The 21817-nt window shown below is 39.4% G+C and overlaps 3 protein-coding genes and 1 non-coding gene across 4 annotated transcripts; 2 read left to right on the forward strand and 2 right to left on the reverse strand.

The window, feature by feature from the left end:
• Nucleotides 1-3795: 3795 nt before the first annotated feature.
• Nucleotides 3796-7487, forward strand: LOC135473144 (putative E3 ubiquitin-protein ligase UBR7). The gene is made up of 2 exons (XM_064752978.1): nt 3796-4197; nt 6345-7487. The coding sequence occupies exons 1-2, from the start codon at nt 3815-3817 to the stop codon at nt 7126-7128; spliced, it is 1167 nt and encodes a 388-aa protein (XP_064609048.1). The 5' UTR covers nt 3796-3814; the 3' UTR covers nt 7129-7487.
• A 4475-nt stretch (nt 7488-11962) lies between these two features.
• LOC135473577 (uncharacterized) lies at nt 11963-13282 on the reverse strand. Its single transcript, XM_064753434.1, has one exon. The coding sequence runs from the start codon at nt 13280-13282 to the stop codon at nt 12044-12046; it is 1239 nt and encodes a 412-aa protein (XP_064609504.1). The 3' UTR covers nt 11963-12043.
• Nucleotides 13283-13853: 571 nt separating this feature from the next.
• On the reverse strand, nt 13854-13925 carry Trnae-cuc (transfer RNA glutamic acid (anticodon CUC)). Its single transcript has one exon. It is a non-coding gene; the product is annotated as a tRNA-Glu (tRNA).
• A 274-nt stretch (nt 13926-14199) lies between these two features.
• LOC135473578 (endonuclease 8-like 3) lies at nt 14200-21625 on the forward strand. Its single transcript, XM_064753435.1, has 9 exons — nt 14200-14319; nt 15313-15440; nt 16270-16416; nt 17611-17791; nt 18795-18830; nt 19192-19266; nt 20122-20291; nt 20634-21146; nt 21571-21625. Exons 1-9 carry the CDS (start codon nt 14200-14202, stop codon nt 21623-21625), a joined length of 1425 nt encoding a protein of 474 aa, XP_064609505.1.
• The last annotated feature ends 192 nt before the right edge of the window (nt 21626-21817 follow it).

Here is a 21817-nt window from a genome sequence, read left to right on the forward strand (position 1 = left end):
TCAAAATCATAGGTTGTGCACGAGTAATGGCACACAGTGTTGCTGCAAAAATACATATCCATCAGCATATCCAGAACGAGCAGTACACAAATTGTGTAATTTGTGAAACATATCGACACTTACACGCGTGTTATTAAGGATATATAAATCTATATACAGTCGTTTTAGACAGTAAATTTAATGACAAATTTTTGTTTCATTAAGGAAACAAAGGGGAGATGTATTTCTAAGACTAGTTTAGCAAAAATAAGCGCAGACTCACTGTTCACAGGAGAAATGTATATTTCTTCTAACGTGTTCCTAATGGGAAACACCCAACTAAGACATCAGCTGTGGTTATCAAACTTCTGAATTAATTATAATATTCTTATTAATCCAGAGGGAGACTCTATAGAGAGCTGCACAAAGACGTTCAACCGCAGTGAACACATCATGCACTGCTGTGAAAAGGTGGTGCTCGTGTACTACGTAAGTGTTTCATGAGAACATATATAGCAAAACGTGTGACGTAACATTGGAAAGATTTCCGCTTTGTTAAAGGTGGAGGAGAGTTTTCCGAGATTCTCATGCTATCACTGCTCTATTTACATTATCCATAAGTAAGAATAAGTGATTAAGGGGCAAAAGTAGTATGCGCCATCGTTTTCGGCGCGCATTGAAGCGGCGGCATTGAGGCAGCGTCGTGTCGTTGAGTCCGCGATGCACAGCAGTGCAAACTAAAGGCTATTTGAGGTCAACAGATGGGTGTACCATGTCGGCATGTGGATTATCAAGTGACGGGTCCATCACGCCAAAACGGACCAATGCTGGATTGGTGCCTACACGGCGTATGTTATTTAAGCCACTGGTATCAGGTAGTCCAGCATAAGTGATTGATGCATGTGTTGCTCGGTCGGTGATGACACTAGAATGAGCGTGGTTTAAAACTTTGTGTCTTTCCAGCCTGAATAGCCTACGCACCCCGCCCAGGTGGAAAGAATGGGTGGACATCCGTCATCGTCACCGACCTTCGAGGGTACACGTTCGTACACCGTAGTATGTTTGCGGATGGTCTGCCGACACGTCAAGAACCTCCAGCACATTCAACAGTATTATTTAGACACTGTTCTCCCCACGTTGATGTACGAGCAGGTCACTCCGCAGGCGCTTCGTTTCACATGCATCTACGCTGGTGTAATTCAACAAGTGGTATATGTTTAAGGTACACTGAAGTGTTTGTTTGTTTTTTTTTTTTTTTTGGTTTTTTTTTTTTGTCTGCTGAGTCTCGTAGGGGGAGGGGACGAGACCATCTCCCAGCCCCAGGGAAATCGACAACTCCTGGGTTTGAATCCTGAAAAATAAAGCTTTACTTGCATTCTTCCTGTAGAATCAACACATCAATGACATGCTATGGGCTCATACAAATATGGCGTTTCTGGGTAATTTACTCAAGAACAAGACAAATTCTTTCCCATGTATGGAGACTAGCTCTACAAGTTCATTATTGTGACGATAGGACACGATTTTAGGTAATACCAGCGAAGTCACTGCATTTTAACCGAATGCAGCCATGGTGCTATACATGGGGCGTGAAAGTTGATGTACTATTTAAGCCTGTATGTGAACTGTTGGAATAAAATTCTTAGATGAACTTTTTAGATAAGAAATGAAGAGAGAGAGAAAATGATGAAAAAATTAAAAAAAACAACTTTTTATTGAAGGAATATAACTGGGAAGTTTACAATTTGGCCCCGCAGAGAAATGGACGCAGTCTTTTTTTTTTTCTTTCACACATGCAAGCAGTTACTTAAACTCAATACTTGCGACAAGACATTGCGATCATGCTGCACCAGTCATTCTTGGGGTCTGGAAACTACGATGGCCCATATACGACATTTTCCTTTATTCTTAACTTTTACAACTTTTTCTCAGGTTTCCACTTGGGTGAAAAGGGTTCTCACCTGGATGAAAACCTTTCTACACTGGTGGAAACTCACGTGATGCAAGAAGCCTCGTTCTCGTTTCCGTGGGCAGAATGATGATGAACAACATGTAAGAACTTCAGCATGAGGGAGAAAGGCGTGGATGAGACAAGTCACATGGAATTCCACACGACCTCCCTATAGAGTGTCCCAAAAATGTTATATCTGTAACCAAATGATTTCATCTTCCATTTTCCGCCATAACGTGAGTGAAAACCCTTTCACCCAAGTGAAAACCTAAGAAAAAGTTACAAAAGTTAAGAAAAAGGAAATTGTCTGGAACCCATGACAGTAAATACTATATATTCAGGGACAGCCTTTTTTCAACCCCACCTAAGCTGAACTTGAGTTGTTTTGTTTTTTTTTTCAATGTGAAAATAAGAGATTGGCCAAATCTGCATCTGCAAGTCAACCTGACGGGCGGTCGCCTGTGCTGTACAGGTCTGATCCGACGATTCACTGGCAAATTGAGCGTGACTAGTAGTGCCCTGCTCTGTATCAAGTCCAAAGACCAAGTCTTCTGGTAGCCGAGGGGATCTCCCTTATATCAGTGAAAATGACTAGAATCCAGTAACTAAATTCGCGTTTCGTGCAGTTTTATGCGTGGACGACTTTGTTAAGATGCCGCTTCCAGTCATGTTTTTCTCTGGGTCCTAGGTTCCGCAGCATTCTCAAGAACCACTCCATCTGCCTGTTGCCTTCAGGATTGTAATAATTATTTGATTATCCCTATGACTGTAACCATTCAGATTGTCTTGATTGTGAACTGATATCCAGACCTCTTTATCATAAATGCATATAGTGATGAATGTAGTCCAATATTAAGATGTGTGAGGGGGGAGTAGGAAGAAGGCGGCGACAGTTTCATCCAAAAGTGTGTATCGATGATGGCCCCAAAAGCGCAACCAAACGCGGAATTTTAGCAGATTTTCGGAACAGAATTTTATTCCTTCCCCATTAAATACCTCCTTCGAATCTAGATCTGTCACTGTGCATGTATGACTTAGTAAAAAGCCTTACACTTGCTTAATTTTTAAATTCGAATTTCAGATATTTTCACAAACTATTTCTATATTTTATGTTTCTTTGTACGCTGAACGTTCATTTAGCAAACTTTGTACTGTTCATGAGCCTTGCAGTAAAGTTTATATTTTTATATTAAATGAGAAACCTACAAGTTGGCCACAGTGGCAAACTTGTAGGCACATAAAGAATTAATAAATAAACAAACAAACAAGAAAAGACAAAAAAACCAGCAATGATGCTGTCTCTGGGCACGTTTATTTTTATGATACCGGTACTAAGACCGGGGTTAGGGTCTTAAGTAAAATTACTAAGACCGGGGTTAGGGTCTTAAGTAAAATTGCGACCGGGATGGTCACCGTAGATAGGAAAACTCTCCAAGGCGTTCTCAGTAACAACAGGCATTTATTACACATAACAACGTGAGAGTGACCAGACTCTGAGGTCCTTACAGGTCAACTCCCTCACCTCCCCTCTCTTTTAGAAACAACCATATTTATACATACAAGAGTTTGTTTACCTAACTATTAGTAACAGTTGCTGGTCTAAACTTGTTCTTTAATAACAAACACTGACTGATTAGTTAAATGTACATGTGGTAAGTTAATCTACTTAACTCTGCATGTTAATGTACATGAATTATTAGGATGACCAGCATATAGCTGGTCATGATACTTTACGTTTGTGAACAGGGGAGGTAACAAAGAAATGTACTGTCCCCACTATGGACTTCCGTTCTTTTTGGAGATGCATTTCCGGTCTCTGGCTAGACGTCGGCTGTTCAAGACTGTTATATGTTCATCAACGGTAGGTTGTGGTAGGGAAAGAAGATGACAGAGAAGGAAGGAACGCAGCCTGGACAGACTGTCTGTTCGGATACGACAGACGATGGAGTGTCGATGGTTGATATTTTAGAAGAAGAAAAACAGCTTGAATCAGATGCAAATGCTGTTCTGGGAGGCAGTGATGATAACAACTGTACGTATCCGAATGGATATGTGGGACGCCAAGCTCTGTATGCTTGCACAACTTGTGGTAATGGGCGGGAAGTAGCAGGAATTTGTTTGGCCTGTAGTCTGAATTGCCACGAAGGACACCAGCTGTATGAGCTGTATACAAAGAGGTTGTTTCGTTGTGACTGTGGAAACAGCAAGTTTCCAGATATGAAGTGCAAGCTTTTCCCAGACAAAGATGCCACAAACAAACACAACAGGTTCGTGAATATAGAAGGTTGAGTGGATAGATTTAGTTTAATTAAATTGAACGTTGAGGCAGGTAAATATTAGAAATTGTTGAAAATAGACCTCAACGTTTAATTTAATTAGGATTTCAAGCTTACAGTAAAGATTATTATTATTATTAGGCTTCCAAGCTTGGCTTGGCTTGGCTTGGAAGACCATTGTTCTGGCTCGGATTATTTTCCCTCTTCACTGACAACTTGTTTGATTTTGGGGGAAAACTGCGTATCACAGATGTTAACTCTCTACACATGAGTATTACCGAATCACTTTGGCTACCTGCTGGAGTGTAAAACTTTATCAACCTGTGACCCACTTTTCGGCCATATTGGAGCAGTGTGGAAATCTGAACAAAAAATTCTTCTCCAGAGCCACGGAGCTGATTGCATTGATAGTTGATATGCATGTACAAGACTACTGGTGGGTAAAAATTCAAAACTGAATGCAAATCGAGCGAGAAATGTGAAAGTAAATGTCATATGACCAGACACCATAATAGCGATGAAGCTGAAAACTGGTCAGCAGATAGATCAACTATAGATCTTCATTTTTACTTGTAGAACTGCAGGGCTATGAATGATAGTTTTGCCATTAAGATGATTTTAAAAACTTTTTTTTATTCATAGTCAGCTCGTAATTTTGCAATACATGTTATCTCCAAAACTGCTCAAGTTAGAAAAAACAAACTTGACAATTTTAATAGCGAACACACAAACCTTTTGACGTTTTGTGTTGTTTGGCTAGTCACAGGATTTAGCAGACATTTTGAACTTTGATGATAAGCTTAAACCATCTTTTTCCGTAAATCGGCTAATGACCTTGGGATGAAATTTCACTTGCATCATTTAGGTGGATTGCCACATCCACATGTATATTGTACAACAGCGTTTTGTTTGGTATGCAAATTGTGCTGTAACTGACCATTGAAATTAGCTTAGAATAGTTCAAGTCTGAAAACAGTCTCTCCATACATGTGGCCCAGCACTATTATTTGAGAGCAGTGTTTTTTGTTTTTTCTTTTCACTGTCTTTCACCATAGCCCCAATGAACATCACCCCAAGCAGTCACAGGTTCAAATGCAGTTGATTTCTGCCAATCTTCTCCTTATCATTCTACCAAATTCATTTTGGATTTAATTATGGACACTATGGCTCATTTTGTGGGAGATATACGCTGGGCATTGCTGAAATAGTTTTGTTTTTGTTGAAAATACGAGATCTGGTTTCGACAAGGTGCATCCAGATCACTTGTTCAGAAACTTCATTGTCTAATGTTGATTACATCTATTTCTTTTTTTTTGTGTCGTATTAAACAAACCTGAGGTCTTTTCAGAAATGCATAGAACTGATAGATTTGAACGGTCTGTGGTGGAGTAAGTGGAAAGTTTTAGGAAGTGGACGTTAACAGCTGTGTGTACAGACCACTTGGAAGCCGTATAAGTCCATGCAATTCTAGTTGTATTAGTGGTAGACAGTGTTATTTTTAGGTTCTAAATTATTTTACCTTGCATAACAGTGGATTTGGATTACGTTACGCTCTTTCACCATATGCAACTACATGTATATAGCCATTGGAAGGAAGGTAGCCACTATGACCACAACTGCACGGTATTTATAACATCGTTGAATTTTACAACAAATGAGTCCAAAGCTCAGGTAGGTTGGTAATCACTAATTTGTGTGTTGGGTGACCGTGAACTCAGACAAGACTCAGATAACTACAAATGGTCATGCTTTTCCCCAAGTTTCCTCCCACCACAATGGCCGCTGTTGTATTTATAAGTGAAATATCCTTGAGTATAATGTTAAACATGAATCAAATAAATAAATAAAATAACAATAAGATAATAATGCTATCGAATATCAGTATATGTATGTCCCTGAAAAATATTGCTAAAACGATGTCCCTCCAGATAGATTCTTACAAGTCATTCATGTATCATTGTGGAGGAAGAATAAATTTTACTCTCTTTACTTGTTCATCTTAAGCATGATTAAGGTTTGTGTCACTTACAAGTTTCAATGTTATAATTTTCATGAGGCTTTGATTTCTGACTTGGAATGTAATGCCACTGCATGTATATTTTGTTGTTTCATGTGTGCATTCATATTTCTCCTTACAGGTACAACCAGAATTTCAAAGGTGTGTATTGTATCTGCTCAAGGCCTTACCCGGACCCAGAAGATGATGTGGAAGATGAGATGATTCAGTGTGTTGTTTGCGAAGACTGGTTACATGGCCGACACCTGGCCACCAAGTTCCCACCAGACCAAGACTTTCATGAAATGATCTGCGCTGATTGCATGAAAAAATGTGACTTCTTGTGGGCATACATTCCTCAGTGTAAAAACACATGTGTTGTATCAAAAGCTGAGGTAGGGTCCCCAGATGATAAAGTTGAAGTGGACATTAAATCTGAAGAGAAAACTGAAGGGTCTCTGACAGAAGAAGTAAGTGTGAAAAAGGATGATAATGGTGATCTTCATGCCTCCGACAGCTGCCTACTGAAATCTCTACACAACTGTGAAGTTGTTCCTGGTGACAGTAGCGTTTTCTGGCCTGACGGGTGGCGAAAAAAATTGTGCCAGTGTGCATCATGTTTAGAACTGTACAGTACGTTAGACGTGGGCTTTCTGGTGGATGAGACTGACCCAGTTCAACATTATGAGGATAAAGGGAAGGCCCAACCTACCAGCTCTCAGTATGACACGGGCATGCAGGCGCTGTCCAGTATGGACAGGGTGCAGCTGGGGGAAATGATCCATGGCTATAATGATATGAAGAATTCCCTGAGAGAATATTTGAAAACATTCGCTGAGAACAAACGCATTGTCCGGGAAGAAGACATTAGAGAATTTTTTGGGCAAATGGAAGCTCGAAAACGCCGCAGAACAGACAACAGCTAATCAACGCTCAGTGGACAAAGATGGGCTGGAAAACCATTGTATCAGATTGCCAGAGAGATGAAGTCTATGATGTCTTGCTGCACGAGGCTTAACTTAATTTTAGAACTTTTTAGTTACAGACTTGCATTTCATGGCTTGATTAGTGTTGAGCATTTGTGAAACGAGAAAGCTTGTATGTGTAACTGTCCAACATTGGTTGTCTTTCATATAAGTTAATTTTACTAGTGTTACACATTTGTTTATTGTGCTTAAGCATTGTTTTAATTCCTTATTTGTACCGTTGCTTATCATTATGTAAATTTCCAATTGGTCAGATTATGTAAACACATGCAATAAAAATTTGAATTTTAGAAATTTGAAGATGGAATTGTTGTCATTTGTCATTTTGCAATCGTTCCGCTATTTTCTTTCCTGTAAAATGCAATGTTACTAATTATATCCCAACTGAATCCAAGGACACCTGATTCAGATTATAATTAAAATATACATCTAATAATAGGCATATTGAACCTGACAAATTTATAGAAATCACAGTATTGTTTGGTTGATTACATGAGAACAACTCGGAGATTTGGTGAAAAGTTTTTATGGTTGTCGTTACTTTGGGCACTACACACAGGCTGAAAACATTTGCCGTCGACATCAGTGTGGCCTTCTTCAGGCGTGTCACAAAGTGCACGTAGGGTTATATGCACATAACTATAGGTGTTGACCAAGGCCCTACAAAGCGCACGTAGCGCTATGTTCACGTAATTCCCATGGTGACGTAATACCTATACCAATATTGGTCGGCATGAAAGTTAAGTGCACATACTCTCCGGTCGTACGTGGGAAGGTCTGTCAGCAACTTGCGGATGCTGGTGGGCTTTCCCCAGGCACTCACCGGTTTCCTCCCACCCTGATGTTGGCCACCGTGGTATAAGTGAAATATTCTTAAGTACGGCGTAAAATACGAATCCAATGAATAAATAAATACGTGCATATAACATCACGTGCGCTTTGTGAAATGGGCCACAGTACTGTAGGTATTACGTAGCAATGGTAGTTACTTGCATGCACATAACTCTACGTGCGCTGCATTTGTGAAACGCGGTGCCCCTGAGCAGTTGGGGTGTCTGGTTACAATGAGATGCTGGTATTACAAACCAAAGCACTGCTTAAGTTTCAACGCACATCATCCATGACCTTGTATTTTGTGCAATCTAGCATGTTCTCCTGACACAGAAGGTCCAAATTATAGAACTCACCAAATGTCCGCCAAACAGTGTGGAAACATTATACGTAGTTCTTATAGGGATATTGAACTTGTGAAAATCATGGAATTTTAGATGAAAAAGTAGTGGAAAGTGCATACTCACGAAAATGTTAAAAATTCCCGTCAGAAAGAATCAGGTCGTAATACATTAGTATTATTTGAAATGACAAGATGGTGTCTATGGGATGATGTGTTATTTATTCCCTATTTTAAAGCTGTGGAAACCACTTTTAAAGCTGTATAGGCCTATGCGACGTAGAATAGTGTATGTGTTACTTATATAGACTGCTCCCCGTGACTGCGGGAGCCGAGATCGCAACATTTATATTTACCCTGAAAATGGCGTTTAAAACGTTTGAAATCGTATTTAAAGCTTTGGAAATCATTTTTAAATACTAATGAAATTGATAAAATTTGACCGCTGATTCTATGGTCAATACTGTAGTAGAACAATTTCAGTTTGAACATCCGGTGGTTTCGGTGGCCTAATGATTAGAGCTTCCACCTTCGAAGCCGGTGTTGGTGTCATATCAGGCTCTAAAAATGGCACTTATTGCTGCCTCATTTGGTGCTCAGTTATTTATTTATTTCATTGGTGTTTTACGTCGTGTTTCACGTGCCCACAGTCCTTGAAACTCCTTGAAAAATACAATTTCATTTCCAAGTACTTGAAAGTCCTTCAAAAAGACAAATACTCCTGGAAACTCCTTGAAAATTTTAGTTTGTCCAGAACTTAAATATTGTCTGCTGATCGCCGAGTCTGTATATCAGGAGCTCGCTCATAATTCTCCTATAATCAGGGCTTCCGCTCGCACTCGCCATCGTCACAAATTTAGAACAATTGTTTGAAATGGTGATAAAATTTGAAAAAAATGCGAATATTTTTGGCGAGAAATTTATTTACTTAAGAAAAAACACAAAAGTTATACAAAATCTACCTTGACAGTTTTCTGGGGCTGTTTAGCAGATTTTCGCAATTTTTTCTTGTGAAAATTATCCACTTACTTTCATTTCAAACGTCCTCATCTCGGCGAAACAACAACAACACAAAGGTATGGGGATTACTTGACAGAAATCTACAAATGGGGTCCAGTATTGTTGCAGGTTGACATATTAAATAACGCTTGAAATCATTTATGTTAAATAACGAATGAGATTCATGGCATTTTGACAGATGCCTTTCATCGTCAATTGTACAACCCCCCCCCCCCCCCAAAAAAAATAAGGGATAATAAAAAAATTAAACTTTTCCGCTTAGTAAACTATTTTTTTTGGGGGGGGGGTGATTAGAAGTAAATTAATGTTTCAGAATATGTGCCGTTACATAAATGAGTACGCCGTCTGGTTTTCTCCTGTCAGACTGTGTTACACCAATGTGGTGGTCATAATGTTGCATTTAAATAAACTGAATTTACAAATTAATTTCGTAACAAATTTTTCTGATAGGGGAAATTACATTTTATTAGGACCCTACAGATAGGTTGAAAAAGGGATTGATTTTTTTTTTCAAAAAACAAAAACACGCTGCCAAGCACTGGTCCATTATCTTGAGGGCATATTTTCTAAATGTAACATTTGATAAACTCCAGATATAGCTGGAAGAGGCCAAACTGATTCTAGCAGTTACACCAAGGCAGATAAAAATGAGTTGCAGGCCTACAAGAGTCATGTCCGCTAAGGAAGTATGGCTAAAGAAAAACAGAATTTAGTACAAAATCGGATGAGTGGCTATAGTGACTGGGTGAAAAAAATAGTAAAAATACTAACCCAGAGGAAGCCCTGCATAATGATATATGGCGTTGGTTTTTTTACCGAGCCAAGGCCGGGTCAAAGAATGTGTCGCATTACAGAGGTGAAGGGCAGATATTTCTTGCAAAAGCAAGCGTACTATTTAATATACTGTTACGTGAACGACTGCCGTCAGCTTCTAAATTTAGCTTACCACTGTTTACATATGCTGAGTTCAGGGCCTGCTGTCTGCCTCTGCCATAGAATGTTCCAGAATACCCTCAGTTCGGGTCCTGTTTGTTTACAACAAGTGTTCAAGAATTTTCTTATTCTAGGAAATTCCACCAGTCTATATAAGACCTATGAAAGCAGGTCAAAGGGGGAGAAAGGAGAATTTGGATGCTTTCGCTGTGTGTTACCTTAGAAGGCCTTTTGTGCTGAATTTTGGTGTCTTTATAGCCTCTGGCTTTGTTATATCCTATCTCCACCGAGCCCTTGTTCGGTCTGAACTTGTATACTTCATTTGTGCTCTTGTGTACACAGTGCTTATTAGTACACGGACCCTGTCTGTGGAATTTTGTGTATATTTCGTCATACACTCAGTTATACTGTGGATTTCCCCTCTTATGAATATTGCCTCTGTGCATTTATGCCTGTATGGTTTCAGCATTGTGGAATATATGCGTCCGTTTTTAACTTGACACCGTGGAGCGGTGTCATGTCTGTTGTCTTCGGCATGACATGCCAACTTTAGTGGTGGCAGCACTTTGGCATCTTCATTTAATGAAGATAGCGATGTCCAACATCGAAGCCTGTAGAAGTATCAACCTTGCTGACTGGAAGATGCACTTCGGCGGCATGGACTAACCTTGCCACAAAAGGGTACAGTGCATGTGTATATTTACACATCTAACAGCTCCTCGTCGTCACATGACTGAAGAATTGTTAGGTACGACGTAAAACCTAAGCATACATACACATACATACATCAGTTAGTATTTTCTTTTGTTATGAATAAAGTTTTGGACTTAAGTCCAAAAATACTCGTGAAACGAAGGACTTGCAGTTGGAGATCACCTTCCTTCCATCATTATAAGGCATGTGATTGAAACTCTGTGTATCCAATGCATATTATGGGAAGGTTTGTCATTACTTTGCCAAACGCTATATGGTGATTTACTCTGATTTACTCTGGTTTACTCTTCCCTTTAGCTTAACAGCCTTTTATAACACACCAATCGTGCAATTAAATTAATAAGTATATAGCACTAATTGTTGGATAAGAATTATACATGCATGCACTTGTGTTAATCGATAGATGCGATGGAATAAAGCGATGGTGAGTAGTTGTGGGGAGCAACTTGGTGAGTGGGGAGGCAGACTCCAGCTTTTATTGCTTTGGCTGAAGCTTGGTCAGGAGGTTTGCCACGCACGGGTCTGGCTAAAGGTGGTTGTTAAACAAGTACACCATTCAAATTACTAAACAAAGTCGAGGTGCTTATATATATATACAAATATATATATATATATATATATATATATATATATATATATATATATATATACGCAAACAATATAACTTTTCTCAGCCAGTGAGCTTGAAACCGGAAAGCCCGCCCGACGAACCAGACGGCAAGATTTCCGGGAACCATGCATGAGATAGTTATACATCATATGCAATATCGCATTCCAATCAAATAAATAAATATATACTCTGTATAGCTATCCGACCATCTGTTAATCAGTAAGAGAGCTACGGTATATGTTTGTCGTATCTAACGAAGGTTATCCTTTGCAGCTGAATCGTCGATACTTGTACACTGCAAATTCCCACACCTAAGTCTGACACAATTTTACATGTATAAATTATAACACATTTATTACACCATTCACGCGTCCACGCTTTCAGTTCCTCACTTTGCAAAGCTATTTTTACAGCTCATCTTTTCTGATACCCAAATCAACACCGTATTCGTTCAATATAGCCCTTTTAACGTCATCGCCTTCTGGGTTATTTGTCAAGGAACTTTGCAACATGTTGACCACCGCATTTCTTTCCCGCGAAAAATATGGGTTTTTGATAGCTTCTTCGTAAAAGTTGACAGTTTTAGTGATGGCGTAATCGAGCCGAACTGGCATCCACCCTAATCTGTCCTCTGCTTTCTGGGTGCTGATTGGTCCTCGCGACACAGACGGGTATAGGTAAATGGCGTCCTCTGCCTCGCTTGGACTTACCAGTAAATCCGTCACGTTCAATTTTCTGGCAATTAAATCCAACACTTCTTTTAATGTTGGTGTTTCAAAGAAGGCCAAGTTGTAGATTTCATTGATGTAATCGTCTTGGTCACTGATTACCATAGAAACTATAAGGCTAGCAACATCTTCGACAAAAACCAAACTAATTGGACGGTCGAGAAGTCCCGAAGGCACGGAAAGTGGAAGAACCAAATGTCTGTGAAGGCGAATCCACAATTGATAGATCCACCATCGGTGTGTGGTATCTCTCGGTCCAATCACATCTGGTAGGCGTAATATGACGTAATCCGGGCCGTCATCACGGTGAGTTTTGATGATCTCCTCCTCACACTGGAGTTTTCTGTGACCATAATCCTCCCTGGCGTTAAGCCTTTCCTGTTCGTCAGTGGCCTCGGGTCTGTTGGCGTCTGACTCCAGTAACCCCATGTCCCTGACGGGAATCCTATTGCACACCTCATACACTGAGTCTGTACTTATGTACACATACAGTCTAACTCGACCCGCCAGCAAGTAGAGCGTGTCACCAAGCGAGAATGGATGGTAACCGCTGAAGTCTATAACTGCATCGAAATATAGGTCGTGCACCGACTGCATATATTCCACGAATGGAGCACAGTTCCTCAGAGTTTGCATTCTGTCGCATTTGAGGTGTTTAACATAGGGCTGAATTCTGACCGAGGAGTCCCAGTACCAGTGTCCCCTGCTGACTAGTGTGATTGTGTGGTCCGAGCCATGCCCCAGTATCCCGGCCACCGTCTCCGCCCCTAGGAAACCATTCCCCCCGAACACCAACACATTCTTCTGTTTCCCACGAGGGGACGATTCCGCGATGGCAACGAGCAATGCATAAAAGATTGCATAAAGGGACTTGGACACTGAAACTTCTCGAGTTTTGGCAGGAGTTAAACACACCATGACTGAACTTATCCCTCTCAGTACTGATGCGGCCCTTTCTAAGGAAACGAGCCACGAGTACAACTTCCTCTGCCTCAGCGCATGTGTACACCAGTCTCCGCATCCTGACTAATTTTTAACAGATGGTTGTGTGTGTGGTTAGCTGGAGAGGTGGGGGCGGTGGGGCCGGGGGGGGGGGGGGGGGGGAGCTGTGAAGTGCAGAGTATAGAAAACTGCATATAGGTTGAAACAAATTAAAAGCTGCACAAATTATTTAAATATATATGTATTTGTTGGGCCTCTGGTCGGTGTTTCCAGTAGTAATATTTAGTACATATAATACACACAAAGGTCTGTTGATGGACTTCGATCTGAATGAATAAATGTGACGCAACTCAGAGAACACAAATAGGACTACATAGGCTGTTGGCATTACTTTGTATTTGTATCATACAGCTAGTACGTTCTGATATAGTAAATAAGGACACTTAACATATACCATTGTTTAGATGAACGTTATTCGGAGGTACAACTAACTCTAATGCCACACTGATAAATAAAACAAAAATCGTACCGAAACAAAAAAAAAAGCTTCCCATGCGGGGAATCGAACCCCGGCCGCCGCGGTGAGAGCGCGGAATCCTAACCACTAGACCACATGGGACACTGCACAGCACGTGCTTTATTTGGCTTTATGTTGTTCTCATGTAAATTCATGCCCTGACAAATGTCTCAAAGCTGAATTTTTGGGCCAGCATTTTTTGTTAATATTGACTTTTTAAAACAAACATTTGTCACAAAAATTACTACTTCATTCGTTATACAGAAATAACAGCCCCGTATTGTTAGCGGTCTAGTTCACTTCCTGAGAGGGCGGGAAAGTTAAATGTTGAAACCGGACATACAAGATACGTTGTGTGTGCATATTTCGTATCAAAATGGTTGAAGGTCCAGGGTGTAAACTAAACGGAGAGAAAATTAGAAGCAAAGTCAGTGGCCAGAGTGTTGTAAAAGTCTGTTTCGGAGCAGGACAGAAGACTATGGCCAAACAAGCCAAAGTTAGTTCACCTAAATGGTTGACCATGCACATATCACGTGCAACAACAACATCGCATACTTGTGTAGCACATGAGTTTTTATCTGTCCGTGGTACAATCTGATCTCTCCACTTATGCTATATGCTATAGTATAAGTGGAGGAGAGACCATGTTGAACTACTGGTAGATAAAAGCTCCTGTGTTGTGTAACCTTTAGGTCAAAAACATTTTTATGCAAAGAATTTTCGGAACAAGTGCAGTGGACTGACAAAATTATGAGAAAATCAAAGAAATCTTACATCATATCCACATATACTTGTAGTATATCAAATTAACTCCCAAAATATAGGCTGTAGGTATATGCGAATTAGCTACACGCAAAGCGAGAATCAAGTCCATGACCAGTGACTGATAAGCCATTTACACAATGTAATGGCCATGGAGTTATTTGTAATTGAAGATAAAAACACTTCTCTGATACAAAATTAAATAAATGGCCTTTGATTCAGAACAATAACTAAACCAGAGTGCAATGGGACTGGCCCAACTTTCATTTTATCCCCAACATTGGAACTGATGATTTATGTTTTGGAGGTGAAAACTAATTGTTACTGATGGTGATATCAAGAATTGATGGGAAAAATTAAAAATGTCCAGCCAAGACCCACACCAGTTTTCCAAAATATTCCCACAAACCAGGTATGAAGCACCGTTCACCCTTATACACATACAGGAGGCTGACAGAGTACTCAACCTCATTGGGAAGACTTTCTGTTCCATCTCTATATAATTCATAAACAATTCTGTTTACAGGCAAGCAGCATATGCTTGTTGTGGCATTATTAATCTGTTTAGCTGTACATGTTACAATGTCGAGGACAGATTATATTAGGCTGAATGGGATGTACTAAAAAAAATCAACCAAAAATGTCTTTTGTAAACTGTACATCACTGTATTGAATTTTGAACATGTACAAGATATTGCAGTTACATGTATTTTTTTTGTTTATCTAGGAAGCATCTGCATGTGGAAAAACTGAAGAGAATCAGAAGTTTCATGAGCTCCTAGGGCAGCGACTTGAAGAGGTCCAAACCCTGGGAAAGGAACTCTTTATGTATTTTGGAAGAGAAGTTTGTCTCAGGTTTGTGTTATGGGTTTGTGAAGTTTACAGCTTGGTTAATTTTGTTCTGGAAATATGCCTAGAGATACATGCTACCGTCATATAAGTGAAATAAATTTTCAACTGGAGTATGGCGCAAAACACCAATCAAAAAAAAAAATAAATAAATAGAGATACATGTATGTAATTAGATAACTAAAACCAGGTCAGCTTGGCTGTTGTAAGTTGACATCCTGATGCTGAGCTAAGAGTATAGTTAACATTAACTGAGAGGCTTGTCTGGGTTGTATTTATTAAATTCATATGAGAGCCCTCTGGGCCGAGATGGTTAGCCTGTCAGGGTAGGTGAGCCTCTCATACCAATGTTCTTGCTGTGAGACAGTACATGGGACGCTTTGCCAGCAACTTGCACGATTTCCATTTAAATCATCGCTTTCTAGAGTGTTATTGACATTTAGGAAAAACATTTGATCTCTTTGTAAAGTGTTTTTGACATTTTCTGAGAAACTTTGCAGAGTATGGCTGACATTTAGTGAAAGCTTTGTCTTTGGAAAGTGTTGTTAACAATTAGTGTGAACCTTCCCTTTGTAGAGTGATTGACACTTAGTGTGAACCTTACCTTTGTAGAGTGTTGTTGACATTCAGTGAGAACTTTGTCTTTGTTGAGTGTTATTGACATTTAGTGAGAGCCTTGTCTTTGTCATGTGTTGTTGACATTTAGTGAGAGCCTGGTTCTGTGGACATGGTTGAGTGGTTAACTAGTGTTTTGTGTAAGCACAGTATTATTTTGATTTATTGAGTGCTTTGTCTTTAAGAGTAATCAATAGCAGTGTTGCTTTTTCTTTCTCAGAGTTCATTTTGGGATGAATGGCTCAGTCCAGATGAACAAGAAACAGACAGACTCAGAAAGCATTAGTAAGAGATCTGTGACACCCTCTCTTGTGCTACAGATGTCCAAAGACAGCCTTGCCTTTTTTGAGTCATCTGTGGACATAAGGTATATTTACTTATGATACAATCATAACTAATGAGCAGTGGTCATGTTGTTGTCACTGGAGTGTGTACATGTGTTGTGTAACACCTGGTTTCTGTGGCGTTTCAGTTTGAAGTAGTTGCAAAAAGAGTATAGACGACTTTTGAAAGGCAACTTTGGTCAAAGGGCATGTTGAAAGTCTTGAATGTTGGCTCTTCCATCCGTATTAGTAAACCAAAAAGTCAAGTGATATTTATTTATAAAATGTGTTGAGCTTGTTTACACACTAGGTTCCGCTTTTGAAAACGAGCATTGTTGGGCAACATTTTACTTGGGCAACATTCCTTTCTGCTTTTTTCAAATATTTGACATTATTAGAGGCGATACACCATCTGGGCGATACCCTTGTGTTTTTGTCAGAATTATTAACCACAAATATGGCATGTGCAACTACCATACCCTGGCAATTTAAATGGATTCTGTGTACAAATAAGGTTTTGACAGACTCGTGAAAATAGCTCAAAAGTAGTCCACTTTAAACTCTGTATAATTGTATTGAACAGAAACATTTTGTAGTGCCTCTTGATCTCACGAATATGAATTTCAAAGAATTATTTACGTTCAGGTTGCATTTTTCATGTACTTGCCAAAAACCTTTTCAGAAATCATTAAAATTATACAGCTATACTTAACCTAGGGCATTCTTTCTGTCTTTTGTACCCAATAGTTCAGGAAAGAACTAAAATGGCCTTGTGTCTCTACGCATGCACGAACAGAATGTGCTCTTAGTGAATTCCATGCCCATCCCTTTTCATGAGGTTCTCCGAAACCCTCCAGAGCTGGGATGCCTGGGCTAAGGCTTCATTTTTATCTCTGCTGAGCACTCTTATACCTGTGTTAAAGACTGGGTTATTGTTGCAGGAAATGTCTGAGCCATTGTAGCAGTGTAGCTGGAACAGAAATACTGATTCTGAAAGTAAGGCTGCCATGGCCATGCTTATATTGAGTGAAACCTATGTCATGTGTAATTGTCTTTACAGTTGCCTTAAGAAATCTGTTTTTCCTTATGGGCATTACCATATAAATATATATATATATATGCTGAGCCTGAAGTCATGCACTTATGGATAGCTGATTTAAAACCCATCCATTGTAAGTTCAACCAATCCAGAATAAACAGCGCCTGATTTCGGTTGACTAGTTTTTTGTTTCCTGCAGAAGTGCCAGTTTGTGTCGAGCAAAGTATGAAGAGCTGAAGAGTTTAGACATTTGCTCCCCAGTGTTCAGTCACAAGCGCGCCCTAGAGGTTATTCAGAGCCAGGGGACCAGCAAGTCCCTCTGTGATGTCCTCCTGGACCAGTCCATTCTCCCAGGGGTGGGCAATATCATCAAAAATGAGGTCAGTTCATTTACAGAACAACAAAGATAAATTTTATGTTTCATTCATATGTTTTTTTTACCCCTCAGCCACTATCGTCCCCTCAGCCAAGGAGTAATGTCGTAGCAGGCGACGTCTGTCTGTCCGTCTGTCCATGTGCTTGTAAACGCTCTGTCTTTAGAATGGTGCAGCCCAAGTTCACTAAACTTACAACACACTTACACCTTGGCATGAGGAAGGAATCTATTGATTTTTAGAGACCTTGACCCTCTTCCTTCCAGGTCATTGTGGCCAGTGTGGTGAAATTTTATAAAAGACTTGTAAATGCTCTGTCTTTAGAACGGTTTTGCCCAAGTTCACCAAACTTAAACCACAACTTTCTTCAAGGTCATAAGTCATTTAAGTTACATTTTATATAAGAGGCTGCAATAGCTGTCCAAAATAAACAAAAGCGTTGGTGTCCTAGAAAGGTATTCTTCTGCTTCATGTTTCACAACTTTCTAAATGCCACTCGATGAAGATCTACACATTGTTACACACTACCATTAAGTTGGATCTGTTCATTACATTGTAGACGTACTCAAGACTGAGGGTTTTAAGCGCTTTGCACAGTATTTGTATATATATTAAATGTGCACTGCATACCATGAAACGAAAATTATGGTGTCTGGGAAGACAGTATCCATTTACTTTTTTATTTTATTTGATGTGTTTTTCATACTATAGATAAGAATAGTTCACTAATTCAGTGGCGACTGTTCATAAGTGGAGAAAACCAGAGGAGGAACGTGAGAAAAAAACAACTTTCGAGTGCCAGACATGAATTCAAGCTACAACTGGATCAGTGGGAAAACACGAGTAGTCAAATGAAATTTGTGTCTGGATGTGTTTGAAACATTGTTTGCGAAAAGAATCATTCAATCAAACTACAATAACAATTTCAAACCTACATATACGTTACTGGTGCTATGGTGTCACACCTGGATAAGGATTATTCATTATTCTTTTTTTTTTTTTTTTGCAGGCATTATTTGACAGTGGGTTGAAACCAGATACAAAGGTAAGTCTTTGAAGTATCAGTTTGCTTTAATTCATATGCTGAAACCAATAGTCTGCTTAAATTGTCAGTTTCAGGTCAGATGTGTTGTATGTGTTGTATGTCAAATACTGGGAATAAGCCTCAATAAACATGATGTAAAGCATGCAGAAAGTGAAAAGAATTGCAGTATACATGTTTTGATAATTTTCTTTGATAGTGTGGTAATATCTGATAATTTCAACTTTGAGCATCGAGAGGTGATGACCAAGCTGTGATCCTGTTTTGTTGTCAAATTTGATAGATGCTTGTCTCGTTGACTGACATCACCTACTTAATTTGATAGTTGTGTGAGGAGGACTCTAGCAGGTGTTCTATTTGGTAGGCATGCGAGTTGAAAGAGGAGCACCTAACTCACCTGATAAAAATGACAAGAGATTTTTCTATGCTGTTCTATGAGGTAGGTTTTGCCTTATTTTATTCACGTTTCATAACAGCTCAAATACAATGGAAAAGTGGTGGATTAAATGATCTTTGCTTACTTGCTTAATTTGGTATCAACCACCTCCTTGATGATGAGACGATTTCTTGCTGATAGCAGTTAATAGCAGAAAATGCCATTAAATATTTTTTAAAATCTGAGTTCAGTTATCCATTGACAATACATTGAAAAGTTCTTCCTAACCTGGGTGATACATGACTGTAAGAAAACATCCATTTCTTTTTTATTAAACCTGATCCTCAGTCATTGGGAAGAACCTTTGACAGTGGAAAAGTTTTTCAAGGTCATTGGGGTCATTTATGTTGTACATGTGACAGTCTTGTAAACACGAACTGTCTTGAACTCTGTCAGCAGTTTGTATCAAACTTATATTTTATCTGCAGTTTAATAGAAGAACCCTATTGTTTTTCATTGACCTTGATAGTTTTCTTCAAAGGTCAGTGGTCCTCTGCCTTTATTACCTTTAAAACAGTATGTCTTGAACACTTGTATCCAGGTTTACCACATGTGCAATTTATAAGCATTGGTAAGAACCCTATTCTTCTTGGGTGACCCTGGTCAGTTTGTTTCAAGGTCAGTGGGATCATTCAATTTTTGTGACAGGCTTGTATTTAAAATGTTAACTCTTACCGCAATTTTCTTCAAACTTTCACCACACTTGTGCGCAGTCATGCTGAGGAAACCTATTGTTCTTCATTGACATTGACCTATTTTTCCCTTGCCTCTGTTATCTCTTAAACACAACAGATCTCTGACAACTGTACTTATTGCCAAGGAGTATTTAGTGCATTGCGGAGTATTTCTCTTTTGCAGTGTCGTAAGAGTGGACAGACTCTCAGTAAGTACTACAAGGTGTATGGTCAGGAGACATGTGGTCAGTGTAAGACCAGGTTGGTCATCTGTCGTATGGGAGAGGTCACTGCTAGGCTCACATACTTCTGCCCCACCTGCCAGACCAATGATCTTAGCATCAGCAAACACAGGTAAGTGAATAATGTTTTAAGCCACTGCATGTTGTCAAATTTCTTTCATGAAAACCATTTTGTGTGTGTGTGTTAGTAAATTTCAATATCAATCCTTTAATAAAGGATTAATCCTATCCATTGACTTTGTTATTCTTTCATTCACAAATATATCACATTTTCATAGAATTTGGTTAACTTTTATGATCTAAGGTAGGAAACTAGATGTTGTCCACCAACTTTTTATGAAGTTAAGTCTTTTGAAAAATTATTCATACTTATTTATATTCCTGTCAGCTTTTTTCCCAAGGAGATTTCATTATCACTGCTTCATGTTTTCTTCTTTGTGTATCTTTTTACCAGGCTCCCTAAGAAGAACAGCTTATTAGGGTGGTTAGGAAAGGCCTCTCAGACCTCACCCTCACACTGGAACTGTCTGCGCTGTACTCTAATAAACCAAGGATCTCAGAAATCTTGTAGTGCTTGCCTCACGCCCAGGGATTTGGGACAGGAACCAGGGCCAAACTCAAAGACCCAGGGCACCCCTGGAAGACAGGTTACCACACCACATCCTTCACAGTACTCTAACATCAGCATTCATAATACATCCCATAAACGAAAGTCTGATTCAGCTGGTTTTCTAGCTCAACCTTCAACCCAGCCATCCAAAAGGAGAAGAAGTGAAGGGAACTGTGGGAAAGAGAATGTCAGTTCAGCCCCAGTGAGACCGGCGGACAATAAACACAAAATCACAGCATGCACAGGACATGGGAAGAAGTGCTTGATTAAGGAAGTGAGGAAAGAAGGCCCCAACTACAAACGAACATTTTTCACGTGTAGCCTTCCTCGGGGGAAAGCAGTGTCCAGTATTTTAAGGTATGATATATAGTATCAGTAGTGTTGGGTATGGTAAAGAGTGTCACAATTTTAAGGTATGATAAATGGAATCCGCAATTTTAGGTGGGATAAAAGAATGTCACCATTTTAAGGTATGAGACACATTGTCAGCGCCCTGAACTATGATAAGCAAAGCAAAGTCACCATTTTAAGGGCTTATTATGGGATTATAAATGTCACAGTTTTGAAGTGTAAAAATCGGTATCAGCACTTTATTTATTTATTTGATTGGTGTTTTACGCGATACTCGAGAATATTTCACTTATACGATGGCAGCCAGCATTATGGTGGGAGGAAAATTAAAGTGTTGTGTCACAAGCGGTTGAACATTGAGAAAGAAAACCCAGTTTTTGTTTAATAAAATTCGTTTATATCTTTTTTTTTTTGATCCACATTTTTTCAGTGGGCAGATGAGTCGTTTCCGCTATGTCCGGGTCACGGAAAGCCAGGGTCTCTGAGGACTGTCCTTAAACAGGGCCCTAACAACGGCCGGAAATTTTTTGCCTGTAGTTTGCCAAAACAGAAGCAGTGCACTTACTTTGAGTGGGCCAGAAGGCTATGGATAATAGATATCTTACTTCAACTCTACCAATTGTTGGTCATTTTTAAGTGTCACATTTTTTATAAAATTGAGGGAGAGTCTTTGGAAG

This window comes from Liolophura sinensis, chromosome 8, assembly GCF_032854445.1.
Source record: "Liolophura sinensis isolate JHLJ2023 chromosome 8, CUHK_Ljap_v2, whole genome shotgun sequence".
In the NCBI taxonomy this organism is placed as follows: Eukaryota; Metazoa; Mollusca; class Polyplacophora; order Chitonida; family Chitonidae; genus Liolophura; species Liolophura sinensis.